Here is an 18668-nt window from a genome sequence, read left to right on the forward strand (position 1 = left end):
GAAAAAAAATTAACTGCTCAAAATATTTCAATTGCCTGTGATTCTGAATTCTGCAAAGTTATGCTTTTACTTACTTCTGCATTCTACATGTGGTACAGATTGCACCCATTCTCCATCATTGCACTGAAATCTAAGGCGCCCAAGTTTTATATATCCAGGCCGGCAGTTGTAGATTACTTCTTCCCCATGGGAATAGGATGGTTTGCCTGGTAATTTTGCAAGTTCTTCACGGTCTCTTCTTGGGGGTGGTCCACAGTCATTTCCACCTAGATACGAGGGGGGGGGGAAGCATCAGTCAAGTATGACTTCCAGGTCCTGTACACTAACATTTAAAGTATCTGAAGAAAAAAGAGCAAGAACTGAGGATTCCAATGAATTAAGCAATTAACAACGCTGGCTTCATAACTGTGATTGCTACCTAATCTCCCTTCATTGTACTATAAATCAGGTTTGAGCAGAAAGTGTGTTGCTGTCCATCAGTGGAAAGTGTTCAGAATACCCTGTTGCTGGGATTCTCACAAAATACTGGTCTTATCCAGCAACACACTAATTTGGCAAGGACACTAATCACTTGAATCACCCAGGAAGGTGACAGTGATAAAACAAAATAATTTTTTTTTCCTTCCAGTAGCACCTTAAAGACCAACTAAGTTAGTTCTTGGTATGAGCTTTCGTGTGCATGCACACTTCTTCAGATATACTGAAACAGAAGTCACCAGACCCTTCTATATAGTACTGGCCCCAACAACATCACACATACCATCTCGGGACTATTTAATTGCTCATCGTCTAACATTGTGTATGCCATCAAATGCCAACAGTGTCCTTCAGCTCTCTATATTGGACAAACAGGCCAAACCTTACACCAAAGAATAAACGGACATAAATCTGACATCAGGAACCACAAGACAGAGAAACCAGTAGGAGAACACTTCAGTCTCCCAGGACATTCTATACAAGATCTCAAAGTATCTGTTCTATTACAAAGGAATTTCAGAAATAGTCTGGAAAGAGAAGCTGCTGAATTGCAACTTATTACCAAACTTAAAACCATGGAGAGACCTTGTCTGAACAAAGACATTGGATTCTTATCTCATTATACATGACAAAGCCATTTTTCACCTTCTCACCCCTTGCTTTTTCCTGTAAGACCTATTGCAGTCGTTAAGAGTCGTCAACAGGCTCATCATAGCTATCTGCCAATCACCCAATCCCACCACCCTTCTGAGTAATACCCCTCCCCACCTTCTCACTATATAGAAGGTTCTGGTGACTTCTGTTTCAGTGTATCTGAAGAAGTGTGCATGCACACGAAAGCTCATACCAAGAACTAACTTAGTTGGTCTTTAAGGTGCTACTGGAAGGAAAAATTTTTTATTTTATTTTGACTATGGCAGACAAACATGGCTACCTATCTGTAACTGGTGACAGTGATAACAGGCTAATATTGATCAAGATAATTTGAGTCTAAAAAGGTTGTTCCAGGAGTGTTCTTCAGGGAGGTTTAGTGAAGAATTAAGTTTCTTAGACCCCACCCAGTTAGATGCAATGCAATAGACAAGAGTTTATTTTCTTCTTCTAGTTTAGGCCTAACCAGCTGGGATTAACATGTGAAACAGATTGAGGAAAGGCTGTTAGACATCTCGAGTGATGTTCAACTGAAGAGCTGCTGTTAATGGCTGTGAAGTCAAGAGGTGTGGGTGTTTCTTCATCAGATTTAAGCCATTAAATTAGATTAGTTTACTTGTATTGTTTTATGCAATATTGTTTCATTGAAGCAATCGTTTGCATTGTTTTACACAATGTTGTACAGATTGATCTTTTTATTATTGATGTTAGCATTATTTCTAATTGTTTCTCTTTAGCTATCTGTTTTGAATGGTGATTGTTCATCTGATATGTTGTAAGCCATTTGGGGCACAATTCTGTGGAAATGTGGCACAGAAAGAAGGAGAAATAGTAATAGAAGAATGATTAAAAGCTTTAAATTCAGGTTAGAGGTATTGCTTTTAGAAGCCTGAAACTTTCCCTCTAAACTCTATATAAAAGTAATCAAGAACTGAGATAACACCGACAAGTACATTTTGTTTGTTTGGATTCAAGTTTCAAGTTCAATACATTCTCTTTAATGACTTGATGAATAGTGAACTTTATGGAATGAATACATTAGTGAATTAACATTTGGTTAATGATGACAGGTGGAAGGAGGAGGTCTGTACTCATGAAGTGATACTGGTGTTATTTTAAAGGGGGTGGCCCATGTACAACCAGATGGTTGTTGGCATCCATCTGTCTCGAGAGACAATGGAGTCTGCTTCTGGGGGGTGAAGTTAGATTGCTACATTAGCAGCACTGAAGTGACCTCTGTGGTGTACAAGCCTGGGCTGCTGAGACTAGCCATGCTGATGTGGTCCAAAGGAAAACAGAGCAATACTTTTAGCACCTACTTGGCTGCAGGAGTTGCCGGAAGGAGGTGTACAAGGTGCCATTCAACCAAATTAGGGACTCTACTCCGGATTTGTGTAGTGTTTACTGCTTAGCCTTTTCCTCTCCTGAAGATATCCCACAAGGCAGTGGAGGTTTAGGATCAGAGACTTCCTTCTCCTAGACCAGCGGTTCTCAACCTGTGGGTCCCCAGATGTTGTTGAACTACAACTCCCATCATCCCTGAGCTCTGGCCTTGCTACCTATGGAAGATGGGAGTTGTAGTCCAACAACATCTGGGGACCCACAGGTTGAGAACCGCTGTCCTAGACAAACTTCATTGCCCCTCACTTCTTTCTACAGGATGTGCAGAAATCACCTTCATGACCATTGGACCCACGGTTGGCCTCATCCACTCAATCCATTAGAGCTTGTCTTATTCTAGGAGCCACAGGCGAGAGCTGAGTGCAGGGTGGAGACCAACTATGGTCAAACTACCCCAAAACAGGCACGATTGCCCCCTACCAGAGGTACTCTTCCTCCCCTAACATCCCATACAAAACCAGACTAGTGCAAGGCAATTCAGATTGCTCTGCCAATCAATTAACTGAATGGCATGATCCTACACAAGGCTACATGAGCTCAGTGGTTTAGGAATGAAACTGATTCATCTGACTTAATACTACATTTGTAGTCACTGGAACATAGCCTCAGACTATTATTGAAAAAAGATTCAGCTCTCTCTTTTTCAAGTGTGCAGTTGGATTTTATATAGTACTGTGGCTCCCACTAGAGGGTGCAGTCATACTATCCAAAGGATGCACTGTCTGATTAAAGACTATGAAAGACCCATTCAAACTTGTTTTCTCCTGCAGCCAAGTTGGTGCTAAAAGTATTGCTCTGTTTTGCTTTGGACCACATCAGCATGGCTTGATGTCTCAGCAGCCCAGGCTTGTACACCACAGAGGTCACTTCAGTGCTGCTAATGTAGCAATCTAACTTCACCCCCCAGAAGCAGACTCCATTGTCTCTCGAGACAGATGGATGCCAACAACCATCTGGTTGTACATGGGCCACCCCCTTTAAAATAACACCAGTATCACTTCATGAGCACAGACCTCTTCCTTCCACCTGTCATCATTAACCAAATGTTAATTCACTAATGTATTAATTCCATAAAGTTCACTATTCATCAAGTCATTAAAGAGAATGTATTGAACTTGAAACTTGAATCCAAACAAACAAAATGTACTTGTCGGTGTTATCTCAGTTCTTGATTACTTTTATATAGAGTTTAGAGGGAAAGTTTCAGGCTTCTAAAAGCAATACCTCTAACCTGAATTTAAAGCTTTTAATCATTCTTCTATTACTATTTCTCCTTCTTTCTGTGCCACATTTCCACAGAATTGTGCCCCAAATGGCTTACAACATATCAGATGAACAATCACCATTCAAAACAGATAGCTAAAGAGAAACAATTAGAAATAATACTAACATCAATAATAAAAAGATCAATCTGTACAACATTGTGTAAAACAATGCAAACGATTGCTTCAATGAAATAATATTGCATAAAACAATACAAGTAAACTAATCTAATTTAATGGCTTAAATCTGATGAAGAAACACCCACACCTCTTGACTTCACAGCCATTAACAGCAGCTCTTCAGTTGAACATCACTCAAGATGTCTAACAGCCTTTCCTCAATCTGTTTCACATGTTAATCCCAGCTGGTTAGGCCTAAACTAGAAGAAGAAAATAAACTCTTGTCTATTGCATTGCATCTAACTGGGTGGGGTCTAAGAAACTTAATTCTTCACTAAACCTCCTGTAGAAAGAAGTGAGGGGCAATGAAGTTTGTCTAGGACAGCGGTTCTCAACCTGTGGGTCCCCAGATGTTTCTTCTACTTATTTTTCAAGATTTGTTTCTTTTGTTTGATATGCGGATATTTCTCTGTAAAAAAAAAAGTCTCCAACTTTTTCATGATTTGAGAAATCATGTGAGTAATTATTTTTTGCAAATTGTCCTGCCCGATAGCATCATCATCACCATTTTGCCTCCAACCTCACTATTTACAGGTCCACCTCTCCCCAACAAACCATGCAACTCAATGACACTTCATGAATTTGATGGACTTCAGTCTGCAAAGGTACATGGCATTATAAATGCTATACTTTAAGTTAGAGTCATAGAATAGTAGAGATGGAAGGGACTCCACACTTAATCCACACTTTGAGGATTAAGTCACTCAACTTTGGAGTGATCTTGACTCTGCACTTGCTGAAGCTCCGGCTGAAATATCATATTATGGCCCAAATATAAGCCACACTATTTGTTTCCAAATTCCGACTGTGAAAAGTTCAATTGTGGCTTATATTCGGAAGTGAGTGCGCCTGCCTCCTAGCACTGCCACCCTGAAGCTGGTCTTATATTTGGGCCAATACAGTATGCAGTGCTGTTATCGAGGATGTTTTGCAGGGTCAGTTTCACCTTATGCAATCAGCTGATGTAGTCAAGGCAATGTGTCCGACAACTTGCCCCCTAGACCCCTGTCCATAGAACCATAGAACTGTAGAGTTTGAAGGGACCCCATGGTCATCTAGTCTAACCCCCTGCAATGCAGTTGGCCCATCATCATCATCATCATCATTTTTAATTTGTATACCGTCTTTCTATTTTACAATACTCAAGGCGGTTTACAAGCTGAAGAAACAAAAAATGTGCATCTTATAACAATCTAATGCAATACAAAAATGTGGTAATAAAACAACTTTAAAATAGGCAACCTACATCAAAAAAGTAACATTCAACAATCTTTAGAATAGTATAAAATAATAATATCAACATATAAAAGTTAAGCAGAAATCCACTCAGCAGTTACAATAAATATCTAAACTATAATCAATAAAATAATGGCAAGCCACACTATATAAGGTAAAGGTAAAGGTACCCTGCCCATACGGGCCAGTCTTGTCAGACTCTGGGGTTGTGCGCCCATCTCACTCAAGAGGCCAGGGGCCAGCGCTGTCCGGAGACACTTCCGGGTCACGTGGCCAGCGTGACATCGCTGCTCTGGTGAGCCAGAGCCGCACACGGAAACGCCGTTTACCTTCCCGCTGGTAAGCGGTCCCTATTTATCTACTTGCACCTGGAGGTGCTTTCGAACTGCTAGGTTGGCAGGCGCTGGGACCGAGCAGCGGGAGCGCACCCCGCCGCAGGGATTCGAACCGCCGACCTTTCGATCAGCAAGTCCTAGGCGCTGAGGCTTTAACCCACAGCGCCACCTGCGTCCCCTATATAAAATAAAATACACTATATAAAATAATACTATATACTATATAAAATAATACAATACACATTGAGAAGCAGATACTAGAGGGTAGAGCAAGGCAGGTGGAAGGAGGCCCTTACAGTTCTTCCTTCAGGGACAGCTCCTTCATGAGGAGTCCCAGGAACAGGGGGTGGGGCAAGGCAGGTGGGGGCAGGTGGTGTAGCAACCAACTGCCACAAGCCCCTTTTAGGGCTGGGGGTGGAGAGGACCATGGTGGGGCAGCCCCAAGCATTCTTGGAGAACAAAGATTATTTAGATCCATTCCAATCTGGGTTCAGACCTGGCCACCGTTTCGGTCAAACTGATGCATGACCTTTTTGCAGAGAGTGGGACAAGGGGATTATGACCTTGTTCCAGCTTCTGGATCAGTCATCAGTGTTTGAGACCATAGACCATGACATCCTCTTGAACCAACTCTGGGGAATGGGAATTGGGGTATGACAGTGCTTCCAATACTACCTTTAGGACCAAGTCTAGAGTGTAGCATAGCTTTTGGGCCCCTGGTGGCTACTTTAAGGGGTGCCACAGGGGAAATAATAATAATAATAATAATAATAATAATAATAATAATAATAATTTATTACTTATATGGCTCCCAACAGATTATTAAAAACACAATAACACATCAAACATAAAAAACTTCCCTAAACAGGACTGCCTTCAGATGTCTTCTAAAAGTCAGATAGTTGTTTGTTTCCTTGATATCTGAAGGGAGGGCATTCCACAGGGAGGGTGCCACCACTGAGAAGGCCCTCTGCTTGGTCCCCTGTGACCTCACATCTCACAGTGAGGGAACCGCCAGAAGGCCCTCGGCGCTGGACCTCAGTGTCTGGGCTGAATGATGGCGGTGGAGACACCCCTTCAGGTATACTGGGCCAAGGCTATTTAGGGCTTTAAAGGTCAGCACCAACACTTTGAATTGTGCTTGGAACCATACTGAGAGCCAATGTAGGTCTTTCAGGACTGGTGTTTTATGGAACTATTACACTCCAGTGCTATTTAATATCTACATGAAGCCATTGGGAGCAGTCATTAGGAGTTTTGGGGTTAGATGCCCTCAGTATGCAGATGCCACTCAGTTCTATTTCTCCATAACATCTGAATCAGGAGAGGCTGCAAAGTCCCTGGACTACTGCCGGGACGCAGTGGTGAAATGGATGCAGGAAAACAAGCTGAGCTTGAATCCTGGCACTGTGGGTGAGTTGTTCCTATGTCTGAGAAATTGGTCAGTTGCCTACCTTGAATGGGGTCACACTCCCTGTGAAGGGACTTGCAGTTTGTGGGGGGTGCTTCTGCATCCAGTTCTGCCACTGGAGGCTCAGGTAGCCTTGGGGGCTAGAAATGCCTTTTTACCAACAGCAGCTGGTTCAACAGCTCTCTCCCACTCCCCTCAGGGCAAACACTTCCTTTGCCTACAGCAGCTCTTAAGAGCCAAAGGGACTGGGCTTCGGGGCATGTACACATGAGAAGTGTTCCCATACTTGCACCACAGCCTTAATGATGTGATAGCAGGGGAGTAGTGGAGAGAAGGAAGAGGCAATTTTATACAGTGACATACAGAGAGAGAGAGAGAGAGAGAGAGAGAGAGAGAGAGAGAGAGACCCCTAGTTTACTGGGCCTCACAGGCTCACATTATAATTTAGAGCCCTGTACAAATTGTCTCTTGGAAATCTCCACTTCAGTTGTGGCTGAAGAAGATGGAAGGGCAACTTCAGCAAATTTCTTCACAGGGAGAAGACATTTTCCAACAGGAGTCAGCTCTAATAGGAGTGAGACTCACTGCTAGCAGTAGCACAATGTTTTCCTTCCTTTCTATCTTAGGCTTCTCATTGTGGTCACTTTAAACTACAGAGGCGCAGGTTAATTCTGTGTCCAGGGTGGCTGTCTACCAGCTCCACTTGGTAAGCAGGCTAAGACTCTACCTGCCCGCAGACTGTCTCGCCAGAGTGGTGCATGCTCTAGTTATCTCCCGCTTGGACTACTGCAATGTGCTCCACGTGGGGCTACCTTTGAAGGTGACTCGGAAACTGCAATTAATCCAGAATGCGGCAGCTAGACTGGTGACTGGGACTGGCCACCGGGACTACATAACACTGGTCCTGAGAGATCTGCATTGGCTCCCAGTACGTTTCCGAGCACAATTCAAAGTGTTGGTGCTGACCTTTAAAGCCCTAAACGGCCTCGGTCCTGTATATCTGAAGGAGTGTCTCCATCCCCATCATTCAGCCTGTTATGTACTGAGTCTGATTGGTCCTAGAACAATAGGATCCAAATTGCAGCAGTCTGATTGCTCCTAGAACAATAGGATTCAGAATGCAGCAGTCTGATTGGTCCTAGAACAATGCAGCAGTATGATTGGGTGGCAGGAACCACCCAATCATGCTCCAGATTGAAGTGAATCCACAACCTGATTGGCTTACAGTAGAATTCCGGAATTAGCCAATCATGTACAGCCCATTGTGTAAATAACGTATATAAAGCAGATACTTGAGGGGACATTCATTCCTCCTCACCACTATGAGCTGAATAAAGAGCATGAAATCACTTTGCGACTCTGAGTATATTTCACAGCCCCACTGAGATCCAGCGCCGAGGGCCTTCTGGCGGTTCCCTCATTGCGAGAAGTGAGGTTACAGGGAACCAGACAGAGGGCCTTCTCGGTAGTGGCACCCACCCTGTGGAACACCCTCCCTTCAGATGTGGAAATAAGCAGCTATTCTATCTTTAAAAGACATCTGAAGGCAGCCCTGTTCAGGGAAGTTTTTAATATTTAATGCTGTACTGTTTTTAACATTTGATTGGGAGCTGCGCAGAGTGGCTGGGGACACTCAGCCAGATGGGCGGGGTATAAATAAATTATTATTATTATTATTATTATTATTATTATTATTATTATTATTAAACAGGAGCAGAGGCAATGGTGTCGACAACCCACCCACTATTTTTGCCTTCTCCACAATGCCCAGTGCCATGCCAGAGCTTTGGGTTGGGGGGAGGTGTGAAAGTTGCCACAAAAATAGGGTGAAGAATATTCAGAGGAAATTTGGCTGTGGGGGTGCCTTCTTTTTCTGCCAGGAGTTGAGGAGGGGAAAGGGGGGGGGGAATCTCAGAAATTTCTCTCAGAAAAAAGTGTCCTAAGGAATTTCAGCTTAGCTCCTGCTAAGTGCTCTTGCATAGCACGCAGCCCTGCTGGCTAATAGCATTAGAAGCATAACAGCCATGGGCTTTCAGCTTCTTTTCAGATTTTAAATGTATGAATTTTGCTTTTCAAAAAGATCCCCAAACATGCATGCCTTCCTTTGCTTTTATATAATGGAAACATTTCAGAACATGTTAGAAAACATTCTGGGTGAAGAGTGGTTTTCAAAACAGTTATCAGCAACAACTCTTTGTGATTTGACAGCATGGAAAAGATTGCTGTTCCTGGTTATTTTAATCTAAACAGGAATCCTGATCAACACTGCAGACGAAGAATTCTTATCTCATAAATACTCACTTATTTCCCCATTACCACCCACAAGAATATCCGATGAGCAACAGATATAAACGGAAGTCTACTATATTATTTGTTCTATTATACCTGGGAGCACAGCATGAAGAATTGGACTTGAGCACTAACAAAAAGGAGCATAGCCTGACTCTCTCGTAACTAATGATTAACTACACTCTTGCCCAATGTCGACTTCCAATTGAGGTTTGCAGTTCATGGCAATATAAGGGTATTTACAAGGCAAGACCTGAATATTCTAGCTGCTGGTGTGTGTGTGTGTGTGTGTGTGTGTGTGTGAGAGAGAGAGAGAGAGAGAGAGAGAGAGAGAGAGGTTGGAGGCAGAGTGCACAAATTAGGACTGGTTCACACATTACAGTTGCCATGGGAATGCTGTCAAAAATGGCTACCCAGTGATGCTCATAAGGTTTCAAGCACTGACTATGCAACAGCCACATAATACTTGCAAAAGTGGCCCTCTATGCCCACAGTAACCACCGTTGTCTGGCACAGTGTGCTGGCTAATACTGGGCATGATGAAAAGGTAGCAAATGGTTAGTTATTTAATTTATTGTTGTTCCATTTTCCTTCCCAGAGTAGAGGAGAATGTTTATGGGTTTTTTTCTATGTAAGATGCTAAAATAACTTTACTGGCCTTAGGTACTATGGAGAGATGCCATTTTCTGCTGTACCTTAGGCAATAACTTGAGTGGGCCCCAACTGTGGGGGCAGTGAAAAACCACAGTGTAGTGTGTGTGTGTGTGTGTGAGTGAGGGGTCACATTGTATGAGAAATACTTCCAAACATTAGTGACCAGCTGGAATTTGCTTGCCAAAACAATATTTTTTCTAAGGTTATCCCCCATCCTAACCATATCCCCTGCTTTGGGACATACATGTTCATTGCATAGTGCATAATACCAAGATACATACATTATAGGCTGCTGATGTAAAGCCACATTTCCAACATGTTGTAGCATTTGCTTCTCCACCTTTCAGCAAATGCAGTCCCCAACCATAACAAGCTTCACCTACAAGCTACACCTACCTTCTTTGATACAACCATTAAAGGTACAGAAATGCTGCCCTATGTCATCATACCCATACAGACAAAACCTCAGCAATGACATCAAATGCACCTCTTCTTCTTCTTTTTTGCAAAGCAAATGAATATGCAAAACCCTCTCCCCTTCTATGTTTATGCAAAATGTCTTGGATCCATATACCTGCTTTTAGCCTCCTTGTTTTCTATTCACACTTCAGTTGTGCATAACAACACACACTCTCAAAGTTCAGTGAGATGGAAAAATGGTTTCTACTTAATACGGAGTATTTTCAGCTGGGTGGTTCTACCATCTCGTACATACTAACAATGTAGAATTTGCAGTCTACTCAGAAGTTGCAGCTGCAATCCAGAGTGTTCAATGGAACTTATTCCTAACTGGTTTAGAGCTGAGGCTCAAGCATCACTAAGCATGCACACAAAAGTGCCTCTTAATATGGTCCAAGTCTTCATTTCTGATGCTCTGGAGGCAGGGTGGGTTACAATGCTAGTAGAACTCCCACCTTGATAAGATGGTAAGAACAATTACATGAGAGAAAAACCCATTGAAATTAGTGGGACATACTTCTGAATAAACGTGTTTAGGGTCACACTGCACAGCTCTCTTCTCAAGCATCCCTGAAACTACAGCTGAGTCAAACCACACACATCTTTAACTGCACAATGGAAATCTGAAAGGAATGACTCTGGAATTTGTACAACTCTTATAGCCAAATCCCAATGAATTAGGAGTATTTAGGATTGCAGCCTTAGAGAAGTAAAATACAGACGTATCAACCACATCGTTCGAACACTGAGATCTATTTTCTGCATCGGTTTAAAATTCAACTACTTACCCTTCTGTGCAGAGCAACATATCCATAGCAGAAGCAGAGCAGTATAGCTCGGCAAATGTGGCATCGTTACCGAGCCTTGCAAAGGGTTGACACCCTTTGCAAACGGATTCTGCCTGGTTGCCTCTTAGTCTCTGCTACATCCACTTAGCCTCTCCTGATTGTGCCAAGGAATGGCCTTGCTTAAGCTTTTTCTTCTCACTTCACCAATCACTTCCCCCTCTAACCCTGTTGCAACATGCACACAATCAGCCTTTTCTTTTGGCAGAGAATTATGCAAACAAAGTAGAAAATACTTCCCCAATTTCTCAACTGCCTCTGTCCTTCCTGCTCTGTTTGCTTTCACTCTTTCACGCTTCACATATGTGGCTATTTTCATTGGGAATTTCCCAGAAAACTCAAACAGAGTTGCAATGGGCTACAAGCTGCCCAAAGGATTCCAGATTTTACAGAGGTTCCAGAATTTTACCATATGGGCTGCAAACGTTTACACCTATTCCTTGCTCTTCACCAACACTAACCCCAAACATGGTTCATGACATCTTATTCAGTTCTTCTGAGAATATTATTGGGGGAAGGGACCTGCATCATTTACATAAGGTCAACAAGGTACAGTGGTACCTCGGGTTAAGTACTTAATTCGTTCCGGAGGTCCGTTCTTAACCTGAAACTGTTCTTAACCTTTAGCTAATGGGGCCTCCTGCTGCCGCTGTGCCGCCAGAGCACGATTTCTGTTCTCATCCTGAAGCAAAGTTCTTAACCTGAGGTACTATTTCTGGGTTAGCAGAGTCTGTAACCTGAAGCGTATGTAACCTGAAGCGTATGTATCCCGAGGTACCACTGTATTGGGTGCTGCACGTTAATGTACGGTACTTATTTATTTGAAACATTTCAACTCAAGGCAGCTGGCTGCAAGGATAAAAACGTGTATTTACAATTTAAAATAAAGTAATCTAAAATAAATCTTAAAGTATAACACTGAAACAGTAAAGGAGCAGCAAAAAATTACAGAAGACAGCAGGTAGGAATGGGTAAATCTGTCAGTCTTTCAGTTTATCATTTCCCCACAAAAGTTCAGTTCTCCACATTTACATATCAGTTTGCAACTTTCCTTTTTAAAAGTTCTCAGAAAGTTCATCAGAATGTTAGTGTGGATTTATTCTCTCCCCCCCCCCCCCCGAATTTTTGCCTAGCATACTTTTTTTTTTGCAAAGCAGTTTTCCCTAATAAAATGTATTTTTATATGCTATTTTCACTAATATATGAATGTTATATACATTTTACACCAGTATATGTATTTTGTGCACACATGACTTGAATGGGCAATTGATTGCAAAATTCAGGGAGTGGTCTCAATACGTGGGAGAACAAAGTAGAGACCTTTGCAATAGAAAAACAAGGCAAGGAGCCTGCTTTTATGGATGAATTATAATGGAAGTTGAATGTCTTTGGAAAAATTGGGTGCAATTCCACCTCTGACAGCATTTGGATGTCACAGCAAAGAATGGTTACAGTGCAGTGATAAGCTATAAGACTATGCAAGCCTCAGTATAACACACACAGCCATGCAGAATGTCTGAGGATGAAATCAGCAGCTTTTGTTTACATTTTACTGACAGCAGTGTAGTGTTACATTTGAACTCAGACAAACTGTGGTTAGTTAGAACTATGGTTTACTAAAACAAGCCGATTTCAAACCATGGTTTATGAAGCTGGCTTGTTTCAGGAAACTTAATATTAACCACAGGTTTTTTAATATTAACCACAGGTTTTTTTAAAAATTGTTGCCTAGGCTCATATCTGTAATTAAAAGCCACCGTTTACATTGTTCCCGAACACCTTTAAAAGTAACTGTGTTAAAGCAATCTAAACAAATCAATGGTGTAGGCTTCCTTGGAAAAATACATTGAAAAATAATCTCAATGAAGTATGCACAAGATTGCAGCAACTACCTATTGCTAGGTGTGCTTATTCATAAATGAGTTCTACAGAATTCAGTAGGACTTATTTCCTGGTCAACGAACTTAACATTTAAGTCTTAGAGTCAATTGTTGCCCTTTGGTTCAGGCAGCAAAACGAACATCATTGTGCTTTCAATTTGGCATGAAGGAACCCTGTACACACAGGGATGCACAAAAGGCCTATAGAAGATATCCAGTTACTTCTCTTGCATCTCAGATTTTGATGTACCAACAGCTCAGAACTTGCCAAGGAATTCGACAAGGACTAGAACGCCCATGAACATTTTTATGTGATTTGGCATTCCTTTATTCCTTTATACAGTGGAAGCATCATTTTCAAGACTAGCCTTCGTCATTCACAAGCCTCGTGAATCTGGGGCTATGTCTGATGATCTGAAAATGCTGATAATCTTTACCTGGACTTTATTTTAACCCATGAGGCAAGTACTCATTCTGCGTGCCTATTTTATGGTTTCGTATTTCATCTTCCAATTTTTGTCTGTTATAATCGTTCTGTTTTATATACATTATAAAATGAAATAATAACTTTTACCCCCTCCCCCCCAATTCTGCCACCATCTATAGATGTTCTATATTTTCAGAATAGTAGATTTGGTGTACAAAAGCAAGGCTCAGGATCACTCTTCTAATGAGAAGATTGAATTATCTGCTTTCCCCAAAATATTCCTACCATCTCTGTATGATTCTTTTGGGGGAAGAGAGATGCAAAGGTATAATACATCTCAATGAGAACAAATGAGAAAAAAGTAGTAATTCTGTTTGTTTTTTTTAAAGGCCTCTTAACAGCAACCCAGTCTTGAATAAGTTTACCCAAAGTTTGAGATCCATGAAACTGAATGGGTGCACTGGATTGAAGTCTTAGAAGCTGAAATATCCCATTCTTTCCCCTTTGAAGTTTTTGAGTCTTCTATCCTCTTACTCTGTTCTTTGCTCTCCCCTCCCCATTCAATTCATTTTTCATCAATATCCAGCCCCTCATTCCAGCTGGCTTTATGGTTAACTTCTTCAGCGTCCTCTAAACTTTGGCCAGCCGAAATAAAGTTTATCGTTAGTTTTGGCCTAAGAATTATCCAAGGGAGTTCCTTCTCGGAACATGAAAACAAACGGTCCTTCTGCAATGTTTGCTAACTAGACATGTCAGTATGGTAGGGAGGCAGAAGATCAGACAGATATTTGTGGTACCATAAATGGCTGGGGAAATTGCTTTCTTAACCTTTTTTTACTTCCTTTAGTATGTTACTGTTGTTACAATGAAGATTTTCTAAACCCAGATATATTTCTTTAACAATAGGGAAAGGTAGAAATTTTAAGCCTAGAGTTTTCTTTTTAAATGTTTTGAGAAACCTGATTTTTTTACAGATCAACAAACAGAGTAAAAGAAAAACTTTAAAAAGGGGAAGAGAAAGAATAGCAGTCCATTTTAAGTTAATAGATATGTAACTATTTACCTTCCATTTATATAGATAATTTTATTGTCAGTCCAAGCACTTGTGGTTTTCCCCCCCCCCTAAATTGCTCAATTGCAATCTAGAACCATTGCATATTTTCTGAAACTGAAACGTGCTTTTTGAGCAATTGGTTGCATTCTGAAAACAAAGGCTCATTGCAGATTGACTCTGCAGCACCCCACAGTATGCCCATTTGAAAACAGATGATAGCACAGGTAAGTGGACCTGGCAATGCGGGCTGCATCTGTACATCCCCGTTGATATGTGTGGCCAATGTACCACGATGTTATTTATTAGGTACATTTCTATATCACCCTTCATCCAAAGATCACACAGTGGCTTACAATATAAAAACACAAATAATAGCAAATAATAGCAAAACCAAGAAACCCTCCCATTACTAGTACAGGAATAATCATAAGTTCATTTATCATTGTTGACCTGCAGTCAACTGCAGACAAAGCACAATCTCCACTTCCTTCTTCATTCACCCGAGGCAAGTAATTCTTTGCATATATCATAGTATCTTTGGCCTTAACTGATGGACTTTACACCCAGTTCAAAAGAATGTAAGATAATATGGAGATAGCACAATATGGTTCTGAACAGAGTACACAGAAGTCTAGTGGGGCATTTATTAAAGTAGTTCCAGCAGTTCAAGCATTTCTACTTGCACAATGGAATGTCCACTCCCTCTCCTTTACCCACGAGTCCTCTGTGCCCACCCCAAATTTGCCCAGAACTGATTTAGGTTAGCACATGGGAAGAGCAGAGGGAGGGATGCAAAACCTTCTTACATAGCAAAAGGTCACCACTGTACAGTGGTACCTCAGGTTTCAGGCGCGTCAGGTTACAGACGCTTCAGGTTACATACTCTGCTAACCCAGAAATAGTACCTCAGGTTAAGAACTTTGCTTCAGGATGAGAACAGAAATCATGCTGCAGCAGCAGCAGGAGGCCCCATTAGCTAAAGTGGTACCTCAGGTTACGAACAGTTTCAGGTTAAGAACGGACCTCCAGAACGAATTAAGTTCTTAACCCGAGGTACCACTGTACTAGACATACTTTGTGGGATGAAGCAACAGCCTAATTTTTGACTGTGGTGCATGTTTAGTACTACTGATGACATCCACAACAGCAGAGGGAATAAAAATGGGAACACATGATGCGCTGTGTTTCCTGTTGCTCTCTTTGAGCGCCTGGAACATTTAAGGAACACCCTTGGCATTAAAATAAAGCATATCCTGCAATTAATATAACAACCCACAATATGCCTGCCTGTCGATCATTACATTTGCTTAGCCCTTTTTAAAATTAGATATCCAGTTCGTTGGGTTGCCAACCTGACCACAGCCAAGGTTGAATGATTCAACAGCTCAGCTCTGCCAGTTTTTCAAAACAAGTCCCTGGCTTACTGGTTTATTTACATTTTAAATCCTGCTGCTAGAAGATGTATGACGAACACTCTTGCAGAGACCCACAGTGATGTTTTAAACATTGGTTCTTATGGCAAAATGCATCTGTGGATTCAGTTTCTGAAGAATGGTTGCAGATAGTTCATTCCTGAATTTTGCAAATTTTATCCCATGCCTGAAATTCTCTGCTCCCAGGAGTTGAGTCCACCAAACTGTTTGCAGTGCCCGTTATTATCAATCTTCCTCCATCAGCATATATTTCGTACCCTGTCCTAACTAGAACAAGCTAAAACAATCTTTGTGCCATACATTATCTGTTCTCTTCCCTGCCCATTTAAATTTGTTGCCGTCATTTCACGATTTACCGGTATTGAAAGACAAGGCCAGCTTCTACAATGTTCAGTATTTGGTAGGTTATAACAACAAAGAAGGACAGTCTTAAATGTTTGTTTTAAATAACCTCCTCAGTGAACTTTTGGAACTAACATATTTCTTCTCCCCCTCCCCCCAAAATAGATATTTTAAATTTATTTTCCTCTTGATTGTAATGATTGTTTAAAGGTAACAAAGCAATGCAAGTGAATTGCTTAAAACATGTTAATGCATCTATTCAGCTGCTGTCTTTTCTACTGAGAAGTCCCAGTGACTATAATGTGACATTTCCCATAGTATTCATGGGAAAGATAGCAGTCCTTCATTAATCTAATCTATTTATCACTTGTGTTAGACCACAGACTCCATGCAAGGTTTGGAGATGGCTCTTTTTGGGAGCACTACACAATAAAGGTAAAGGTAAAGGTACCCCTGCCTGTACGGGCCAGTCTTGACAGACTCTGGGGTTGTGCGCCCATCTCACTTAAGAGGCCAGGGGCCAGCGCTGTCCGGAGACACTTCCGGGTCACGTGGCCAGCGTGACGTCGCTGCTCTGGCGAGCCAGAGCCGCACACGGAAATGCCGTTTACCTTCCCGCTGGTAAGTGGTCCCTATTTATCTACTTGCACCCGGAGGTGCTTTCGAACTGCTAGGTTGGCAGGCGCTGGGACCGAGCAGCGGGAGCGCACCCCGCCGCAGGGATTCGAACCGCCGACCTTTCGACCGGCAAGCCCTAGGCGCTGAGGCTTTAACCCACAGCGCCACCTGACGCACTACACAATACACACTAGCATATACCCAGATAACAAGCCAACACAAGATAAGACAATAACTTTTTAATGTGACTCAGAGAAACATGAAATGTGGGCCATGAACAATGAAGGGGACAGGGAATCTAGAAAGCATAGAAATAGATTCATTCATTGTTAGTCAGACTAAACAAACACAATGGGTGTGTCAAGCAGTAATGGAATTTGGAAAGTCTGGAAAAACACACACATGGAAACCCACTTTGTGGGTAATGCAGATTCATACAAGCACAGTGACACTGGACGTCATAATCAACTTATTAGGCGATTGAGCCTTTGGCATTAAGAATCTCCTGCTCCAAGGTTTGAAACTGGCTGCTTCTTATAAGCCCCTTTTGAGTCAGTTTGGGTTTTGACATGATGCACATAGTGGTTAGACAAAAACAGTAACAAAAGTTTCCAATCTCCTCACCCCCATGTCAGAAAAGGAAAAGAAGGCATGGAAGAAGCTCATAAGCCTGGGGATTTGCCCAGGCTCCTACACTGAACAATAAATCATAGTTTATAATCATTGATGAAAGCAACCACTAGATATGTTTGGACCATTCTCCTGTGCTCCCTTTCTCTTCTTTTTCCTAAAGTGTTTTATTAAATGTTTTTAGTTTTCCATGGACACAGCAAACACAAACTAAAGTAAAATGAAATAAGTTGGTAGCAGGAGAAGAGGGTAGGGGAGAGATGTGGATCAAGGTTTGCTCACCTTCAGTGTATGGTCAAACAAAATACCTGAGTTCAGCACAGGCCTGCCATACAGTTTAGTAAAAATCTGTGATATGCAGGTAGTTCATGTATGGTGAGCAAGGATATCTCTTTGGCTTGTTGGTGGATTATTGTGCTTTGTTAACTTTTTCATTTTTGTAAAAGGATAGGAAAAGCAACTAACAGAGCTCAGCTAATCCATTTCTACCGTAATGTTGCAAGAATCCATACAACCGGGGGCCACTAGGGGGTGCATCAGAAGATGGCTGACAATAACATCTCTCCAACCCACACAAGGTAATTTGGAGGCTATGATGGGAGTAATTAGCCTCCCTACCCCCCCCCCAGGATGGTGGGGGGGGGACTGCCCTTGCTTGCTGTGCCCTATACCACCCCCGAATTTGTGGGGATGGGGGCACTAGGCCCAATGCCCTCCTGTGGGATTTCGGCGCTCCTGGACGCCATCTCTGATCCACGCCACTAGCTGCAAGAACTTCAAAAGAAACAATTTGGATGAAGGAATGCACATATTTCAAGGAAGGAGGGGGAGTAAAGACTGCTAACAGAAGAGATCTCTGATAAAACAAGACGAGTCGGAGGAACAAGAATAAATCATGAGAAGATACACCAAGACTCGGTATGGCAAATGACTGATGGGGGAGGGAAAAAAAACAACTTCCCTTTCTTTCCTTATGTGATTAAACAAGAATCCCCTCCCCTTACAAGTCAGAAATGTTGTATTAAGGACTTAAGCTGTGGATTTAAGGCTGTGTGGAGATAAACTTTCGAACCAAAGCATGTTT

General features: G+C 41.9%; 1 protein-coding gene across 5 annotated transcripts in view; it reads right to left on the minus strand.

Moving 5' to 3' along the window:
• The window catches only part of CFH (complement factor H), a 48186-nt gene extending 36859 nt beyond the window's left edge, over positions 1-11327 (minus strand). For 3 of the 5 annotated variants that reach the window (XM_079981168.1, XM_079981167.1, XM_079981166.1), the window contains exons 1-2: positions 11144-11326; positions 75-266 (exon numbers count right to left, since the gene is read on the minus strand). In XM_079981168.1, the coding sequence (XP_079837294.1) occupies positions 75-266; positions 11144-11207 (256 nt within the window). In that variant the 5' untranslated portion in view covers positions 11208-11326. Of the gene's footprint in view, positions 1-74; positions 267-11143 lie in introns of all 5 variants that reach the window. The other 2 variants (XM_079981170.1, XM_079981169.1) reach the window with 1 other exon arrangement.
• Positions 11328-18668: the final 7341 nt, after the last annotated feature.

The sequence above is a fragment of the Podarcis cretensis genome (assembly GCF_951804945.1).
Source record: "Podarcis cretensis genome assembly, chromosome: 6".
NCBI classification, from domain to species: Eukaryota; Metazoa; Chordata; class Lepidosauria; order Squamata; family Lacertidae; genus Podarcis; species Podarcis cretensis.